The sequence below is a fragment of the Triticum aestivum genome, chromosome 4B (genome assembly GCF_018294505.1).
Source record: "Triticum aestivum cultivar Chinese Spring chromosome 4B, IWGSC CS RefSeq v2.1, whole genome shotgun sequence".
In the NCBI taxonomy this organism is placed as follows: domain Eukaryota; kingdom Viridiplantae; phylum Streptophyta; class Magnoliopsida; order Poales; family Poaceae; genus Triticum; species Triticum aestivum.
The window spans coordinates 81,848,532-81,856,791 of NC_057804.1; the positions used below are offsets into that span (position 1 = coordinate 81,848,532).

The 8,260-nt window shown below is 48.8% G+C and overlaps 1 protein-coding gene across 1 annotated transcript; it reads right to left on the bottom strand.

Annotated features, from left to right (window-relative positions):
• Positions 1–3,104: 3,104 nt before the first annotated feature.
• On the bottom strand, positions 3,105–4,623 carry LOC123091150 (jasmonate-induced oxygenase 2). Its single transcript, XM_044512560.1, has 2 exons — positions 4,061–4,623; positions 3,105–3,944 (listed from the first exon to the last, which is right to left on the bottom strand). Exons 1-2 carry the CDS (start codon positions 4,513–4,515, stop codon positions 3,353–3,355), a joined length of 1,047 nt encoding a protein of 348 aa, XP_044368495.1. The 5' UTR covers positions 4,516–4,623; the 3' UTR covers positions 3,105–3,352.
• Between the last annotated feature and the right edge of the window lie 3,637 nt (positions 4,624–8,260).

Sequence of the window (8,260 nt, forward strand, 5' to 3'; positions counted from 1 at the left end):
ATTCTTTGCTCCTCTAAAGGAGATGAGAGATCGGTTTGTGCGCTTTAGAGGAGTAAAACTAAATTTCTACTCCTGATTTGAGGATTGGTTAGAGATGTCGTAACACCTCACGTCATAAAATTTGGAGTTATGGGTTTTCATCTGGAAGTTTGGCATTTTTAAGTAGAGACGTCAACTGACACTTGTGCGTGTGTGGAACAGTGATATTCCGTGACAAATGCAGTAGTAATGTTCTGCTCATATGCCCATGAAGCACGGTGGTATGAGTTTATAAAAATGGGGGTTATAGCGACCCATACCCTACTCATTGGCATCCCTAGCAAAGCCTCTTAGATTTTTATGAGTACTTTTTGCATGATGATTTTTTGAAATTTCAAAATAGTGTTTGGGGACGTCTGGAAAGACGAGAAAGTGGAGGAAAAAATCTCACCGGAACTTGGCAGGGATGCACATGCATCGAGACAATGGCCAGGGAGAGCGGGGAGGAGCACAACTGTGAATTTGACGACAACGCCTGTCTCCTGCTTAGATATGAAGAGTAGCTTATCAGATTTAGAAACAAGGGCTTGAAGTGGTCTAACTTTTCAGAAGGTAAACATTTCGATCCGGTGCGCCGGTTGAACTTTCTGCCGGCTCGCGCGCCACGCTGGCTCATGCGACATGGAAACAACCACCCCGCGTGAGACGCGTGTATATGGTGGGTCCCACGCGACTTTTCCTCATTTTCTTCTATCTCCAGCCCATCACGACTCTGCTCCTCCACACCTCCCCCACGCTGCTCGCATCCTCCAGAAGCTATCTCACCGGCGGCGAGTGCTCGCGTGCAACGGCGCCTGCCACCGCCTCTCGTTCATGGCCAGTGAGCCCCTCTCCCATCCTCCTCCCCAATTTGTATCCCCCGCTAGCTCCCCACGGCCACGGCCGTCTGCAACCCTCGGATCTCAGCCATGGCCCCCGCCCAACTACGGCTCTGAGTCGCCGCCGGCAAAACTACGGGAACTATCAGGGCGCAGCAACCAGAGCTGCAAGCCTACAACCACGGGCACACGCTGGACGGCGAGGACAGGGTGGCGCTGGTCCTAGCAAATCTAACGTCGCAGTTTTTTGCTACATGCTTCAACCGGCATAAAATTTTGCTACAACCAGTGTCACGTTTTGCTACAACACACAGCCAGCGTCGCAGTTTTGCTACAACTAGCGTCGCTTTTTGCTACAACCGGCATCACGTTTTGCTACATCCATCACGACCGAGCTGCCACCCGCAACGGTGACTATGACCTTTTTGCTGCAAGTGTGGTAGGTTTTTGCTACATCCGGCAACGACTTTGGTACATCCTTTCTTTCTTAGACGCAGCGGCTGCTACCTGCAACGACGAGCTACACCCGGCGACGACGGTGACTGACTTTTTTTGCTGCAACCGTTGTCTCCATTTACTATGGTAGTGCAACAGAAAGCGGAAACGGCTGACGTTGGGCTGCAACCGACGGTAACAAGAGCTGCATCCAGCTGAGCTGCAACCGGCGACTGGTGTTGCCGGAGCCGCGACCATCACCAGCGAGGGGGAGGTGCAACCCACCGGCGAAGTTTTTGCTCCATGCGTTGATCCGGCGAGAAACATGCGGGAAGACGTCGTCGACCGGCGGCGAGTGCAGCATCCAGCAGCGCGGGAGCGGCGAAGAGAGGGGGTGGTTTCTGGCGGGCCAGGAGGACGCGCAGGCGACAGGGAGCAGCGCCCGCGTTGCATGCGGAGAGGAAGAATGGGAGGGGAAGTCAACGGGCAGATCGGACGGCTGCTCGCTGGATCGTACGGTTGGGGCTCGACCGGCCGAACCGTTTGGGCCGGCACGCCGGCGCCTAGCGTCGCCCTTTTCAGAATTGATATTTTTGAGCAGTTATAATTTTTTGATGGGTTTTCATCGGCAAGTTTAGCATTTTGCATTTCTAGGTAAAGATGGCATCTATCAATTTGTGCCCGTGAATCACGGTGATATTAACACCTACAAATGCAGTAATAATGTTCTGCTCAAATGCAGGATATCATATTGAAATACACACACATATATACAATACTCCCTCCGTCCTAAAATATCCTTTTTAGTTGCCTCCGTCCCAATTTAAACTAAAACCACATCATCACGTATTTTGAAAACAGAGGAAGCAATTAATAATACTTATTTTGAAATAGAGAAAGTAATTATTAATATAAACAATACTTATTTATATTACTACAAACTGAGAAATGCTTGTAGCACTAGGATCACCGAGGAGAGCGGTAGGATCACGAGGGATCCTTCTGAAGTGTGCGATCTGGATGTTTTCGACGTCGAGCTTCCGGCCAAGATCAAGATCTTTTTGTGTCAAGTGGCACGAGATGGAATTACGAGTGGGGATCAAATACAAAAGAGGAGGGGCCCGGTGATGGAAATTGCGTCTGATGCAGTGAGAGTGAGGACCGGGACCACAACCTATACCGGCGTATTATGGCCCGTTTTATGTGGAGCGCAATTAGAGAGGTGATGGGTTGCACTTGGAACCCGGGTGACTTCACAACCTTCTACCGCCTAGCAAGTACTCCCTCCGTTCTGAATTATTTGTCGCACGTATGGATGTATCTAGATGTATTTTAGTTCTACATACATCCATTTCAACGACGAGTAATTTGAAACGGAGGGAGTAGTACGTTGGGCGAGATATGAAAATGGCGTGGATGGGCTTTGGAGCCATGGCATGGGTCTTATGGACTACTAGAAATAAAGCTTTGATTGAGGGGCAATTCATTCGACATCCCGCTGAGCTATTATACAAACTAGTGTTTTTCTTGCAGTCATGGAAACTGTTGACAAAATCTCAGGACAAAGGACACGTGAAGGTGCTCTTCACAAGAGTGCACGCAAGGTGCACTGAGCTTCGGCGAGCTTCTTGAGAGAGATTAACGGCATGGACGTCTCCAGCTACCTTGACAGCACGCTGATTTTAGATTGCGCGCTGCGTCGCGTTTTGTTGGCTACGGCCTTGTATCCCTTAAACTTACTTTCGTCGAACCTTGTTTGTACTCTAAGGTCCTCAGTTTAAGGCCCGTCAGATGCCTCCTCTCTAAAAAAAATTGAACTAAAACCACGTCATCACTTATTTTGAAACAGAGAAAGTCATTATTAATACACAATACTCTCTCTGTAAACTAATATAAGAGCATTTAGATCACTAGAGTAGTGTTTTAAATGCTCTTATATTAGTTTACGGAGGGAATACTTATTTATATATGATTACTACAAACGGGGAGATGCTTGTAGTTGTAGCACTAGGATCACTGAGGAGAGCGGAAGGATCATGAATTCATGAGGGATCCTTCATTTAAGGTCGGTCCTTTCTGAAGTGTGCGATCTGGACGTTTTCGACGGCGAGCTTCCTGAAGTTGCTGTTCTTCCTGGTGCTGAAGAAGTTGCCCCAGTTGTAGGCGTCGTACCTGGCCGGCCTTTCGTCGCTCACCATCTCCTCCAACGGCTCGATCATGGCGTCGCTCCCGGGGTCGAAGAAGTAGGGCATGGAGAACCTCTCCTTGTGCGAGTTCACCGACACCCTGTGCTCCGCGCTCTCGTACCTGTCGTTGCTCCACACCTGGATGATGTCGCCGACGTTGATGACGTAGGAGTCCGGGACAGGCCTGACGCGCACCCACTCGCCGTCGGAGCGGCGCCGGACGTCGAGCCCGCCGACGTCGTCCTGGTAGAGGATGGTGAGCGCGCCGGCGTCCTTGTGGCGACCGACGCCGAGGGCGAGGTCGGGGCTGGGGCAGGGCGGGTAGTGGTTCAGCCGGATGAAGGTGGTCTGGTCCTTGAAGAAGCCGTGCAGCCGGTCCGGTCTCAGTCCCAGGCTCCGGGCGATCAGCTCCAGCAGCTTGAACGCCAGCTCCTCCATCGCTTTCTCGTACTCTTCGAGAGCCTCTCTGCATGCACAAATCAATTTGCATCGAGATTAACGTCTGAATCATACGTATGAACCACGAATAATAGTGAACCATTTCTCTCGGGGTCGCAGAATTGATTGAGTTGATGACCGTACCTGAACCCCGGCAGGTCCTCGGGCCACTTGTTCTCGAACATGAGCTCGCCGTCGGCAACCGCGGCAGGCGGCGGCGGCTCGCGGGGGACGAGGTCGAACACCTCCTTCCAGTCCCTGACGTTCTTGGTGTGCTCCGACTCGTAGTACCCCAGCGGCGCCGCCTCGTCCCTCCGCACGGCCGCCTTCCGGTCCGCGGGCAGCGCGAAGAAGGCCCTCTGCGCCTCCAGCGCCCGCGCCACCGTCTCCGCCGGCACGCCGTGGCGCACCACCACGAAGAACCCCCAGTCACGGCTCGCCCTGCCCACCTCGGCCGCGAGGGCGTCCAGGCCGGCCTTGTCGCCGGCGGCGAGAGGGGAGAGGTCGATGACCGGGATGCCGGCCGCGTCGGCGAGGTTCGCCTTGGTGCGATGCTCGGGGGCCTGCACGAAGGCCTGGTCCATGGAGAGGCCGCCCATGGCGATGTCGAGATCGATGAGCAACAGATCAAGTAACTCAAGTTGTCACGTATGGTGGCGATGGACTGGCGAGTGTGTTGTGGCCTTGAGTGAGCGGGTGGCGATGGGGGGGTTAAAAAGGGTCTTTATGCAGGTTTGATTCAATGAATCTGGACGGGTTTTTAGGTGAGGTTTGTTTGTAACATTGGAGCTGGCGTGCGCTTGTCCTGGTACAGTGGAAGAAACGGACCTCCCGCTTTGGAGTATGTTTATGGCGTCACGAATGATCTGCAGGTGTTGGCCGCAAGCACGAACTGATACTATATGGTTCACATCCGGCACACTTGAGTTCTATTTTTTCTGCCTCGAAAACAGTTGGATTTCACAGGAATGTGTACAGAAATCACTCCCCCGGCGCGGTTCAAAAGAGCCTGTGATTTCACGAACAATCTACTGTATTACAGTATTTCCCTCTCGTGGTTTTTGCGCCGGGCCCTAGAATGTTGCTCCATGTTCGAGCAGATCCATCATCAGCTGCTCAGCGCAAACACGCAATGTAAGCAGGCCACAAAGTGATCCCCGGTGATCGAGGACATGACGCCAGGGCAGGCGTTGCAACGTCCGTTTCGCGGCTACCACCGAGCGCAAACAGACAAACATCACTTAATCAATGCCTCGCCTGGTCCATTCATCATCCCGCACCGTCCTCTAATTTCACACACGTCGATAGCGGCTAAAAATCACACTTCTCACCCTTTGTTGAAAGTTTAGCACGATTTGGTCAGTTTTTTCAAAAAAAAAGAAAAGAAAACACAGATCGGACCTTTTTGCTATCAACGTCCTTGGCAGCATAGTACCATGATGTACCATCATGGTCACTGGCGATAGGAAACAAATCAACGTGTATGTGCCGTCACGGCACCGACTTACATGAATCTACCTCCGCGGTGGTTATGGCTGTGTGCATCTCAGTTATGCAGAGGCCGGGTGTAATGCTTAAGTACTTTAAGTAATAAAGTGCCCTTTATCAAAAAGGACCGCGGTGGTACCCTGTTATAGCCTACCGCCAGGCTCGATGGCGATAGGCCTAAAGAGGTAAGTGGCCGACGGTGCGGCGGATGGTCCAACCACCCACCTATTCTGTCGAGCAAGTCATATCCTATTCATCCTGAACAGAGAGGAGCCGCCTCTCCCCTCCTCTTCACCCCCCCCTCCCCTCCGATCTCCTTTGTTTGGGCATTATTTTGAAGAATCTTGGAACCAGAACGAAGAGCAAGGTAATCTCCATCCTTCCCACAATTTTTTTGTTAAATATTCGTATTTTTATGCATTATATGACACTACGTGGAACCCTAGTTCCTCAACTTTGTGGAAATTTTGTCCATTTTAAAGTGTGGTTGTTGTGTTTGTGTAATATTATCTCCGTCCCAAATTATTTGTCTTAAATTTGTCTAGATACTGATGTATCTAACACTAAAACGTGTCTCGTATCTAGACAAATCAAGACAAGTAATTCTAGACGTAAGAACTATGAGGTAGTAGTATAATGTGTGGATGGATGAATGGATAGACTGTGTGGATATGTTGCTATTGTATTATTTTCAATGTGTATGGATGAATGGATGGATAGATTGTATGGAAAATAGATAGATAGTTAATGGATGAGTGGATGGATTGATTTTATTTTAATGTGTGTGGATAGATTGTTAGTGGATGAACTGATAAGTATGGATATATAGATGGCAATGTGTATGGGTGAACAAGAAATTTCTTTGGCATTTCTTGGATGAATGTTGCAGATAATTTTGTGCATATTTTTGAACGAATGTTTGGGTGAATAAATGGATATGTTTGGATGGTTGAATTATTGGAAATATGCCCTAGAGGCAATAATAAAGTGGATATTATTATATTTCCTTGTTCATGATAATCGTTTATTATCCATGCTATAATTGTATTGATTGGAAACTCAAATACATGTGTGGATACATAGACAACAACATATCCCTAGTGAGCCTCTACCGGACTAGCTCGTTGATCAAAGATGGCTATGGTTTCCTAGTCATAGACATGAGTTGTCATTTGATAATGGGATCACATAATTAGGAAAATGATGTGATGGACAAGACCCAAACTATGAACGTAGCATATGATCGTGTCAAGTTTATTGCTATCGTTTTCTGCTGTCAAGCATATGTTCCTATGACCATGAGATCATGCAACTCACTGACATTGGAGGAGAACCTTGTGTGTACCAAACGTTGAGGGTGTCTGTTGAGTTGGCATGGATCAAGACTGGGATTTTTCACTCCGTATGACGAAGAAGTATCTCAGGGCCCACTTGGTAATACAACATCACAAGAAGCCTGCAAGCAATGTGACTAATGAGTTAGCCACGTGATCTTGTATTACGGAACGAGTAAAGAGACTTGCCGGTAACGAGATTAAACTAGATATGGAGATACCGACGATTGAATCTCGGGCAAGTAACATACCAATAGACAAAGGGGATAATTGAAGTGACTTGTCTTCGAATCTACTTTGGTTGGAGTTCGAAAAAGGAATAAAAATAAAGTAAATTCAAGGAAGAGCTTTTTTTTAACAGCCCCTTGGCAGGTCGTGGAATGGTTTTGTTCTCCTCTTATTCCATATGGAATACAATCAGTTAAAATAAGAAGGAATAGGGGAATATTCGATCGTTCACTCCAAAAAGAGGGTCGTATTGAAAAAGAAATTATCCAAAATAGAAAGAAGTTTTTTTTTCAATTCAATTGTTTATTTATCTCTTATTCAAAAATTTCCTTGAAAATCGAATTTCATTTTTTCATTCAATGGGGTTAGATGATCTAGTTCTTAATATTATTACTTTACTCAATTGACAAATTCCACAACAAATCTCTTGATTCGGAATTAGGGACTCATGTATCATCTGATGAATCCACTTTCTTTTACACTTCTCCCACGTAGAATATGCATACGGGATTAGCTGAATCCTTGACATCAAGGTTCGACCGATAAGATCTTCGTAGAATATGTAGGAACCAATATGGGCATCCAGGTCCCGTTATTGGTTATTGACCTTAGAGGTGTCTCGGTCATGTCTACATAGTTCTTGAACCCGTAGGGTCTACAAACTTAACGTTTGGTGACGATATAAGTATAGTTGAGTCATTATGGTGGTTACCTGAGGTTGTTCGGAGTCCTGGATGAGATCCCGGACATGACGAGGAACTCCAAAATTGTCCGGAGGTGTAGATTGTTATATTGAACGAAGGGTATTGGAGTCCGGAATTGTTCCGGGGTACCAGGTGATGACCAGTATGACTGAAAGGGGTTTCGGGGGGCCCCGACAAGTGTTGGGGGGCCTCATGGGCCAAGGGGAGGGGGCACACCAGCCCACTAAGGGGTTGTGCGCCCCCCTCACCCCATCCCACATTGTGAGAGGAGGTGGGCCCCCCTAGGGTTCCCACCCCTTTGGCTTGGGGGCCAAGTCTCCTAAGGGGGAGAATCCATCTAGGGTTTCCCTCTTGTGGACGACGGCCCTAGATGGGATCTCCTAGGGGCGCCTCCTCCACCCTTCCCCCTATATATAGATGAGGAGAGGGAGGGCAGCCGCACCCCATCTATGCCACGGCGCTGCCCTTCCTCTCCCACGTAGTCCTCTTCCTCTCCATAGTGCTTAGGAAGCTCTACCGAGATTCCACCACCACCACCACCACCACGCCGTCGTGCTGCCGGAGGACTCGAGCTACTACTTCACCATCAC

What these genes read in the sequence shown, in the direction of transcription:
- LOC123091150 (XM_044512560.1), bottom strand. Translation starts at nt 4,515, where the DNA reads ATGGGCGGCCTCTCCATGGACCAGGCCTTCGTGCAGGCCCCCGAGCAT. An exon ending in GAGGACCTGCCGGGGTTCAG is followed by an intron (nt 3,945 to 4,060) that starts GTACGGTCATCA and finishes TTGTGCATGCAG; the next exon opens with AGAGGCTCTCGAAGAGTACG.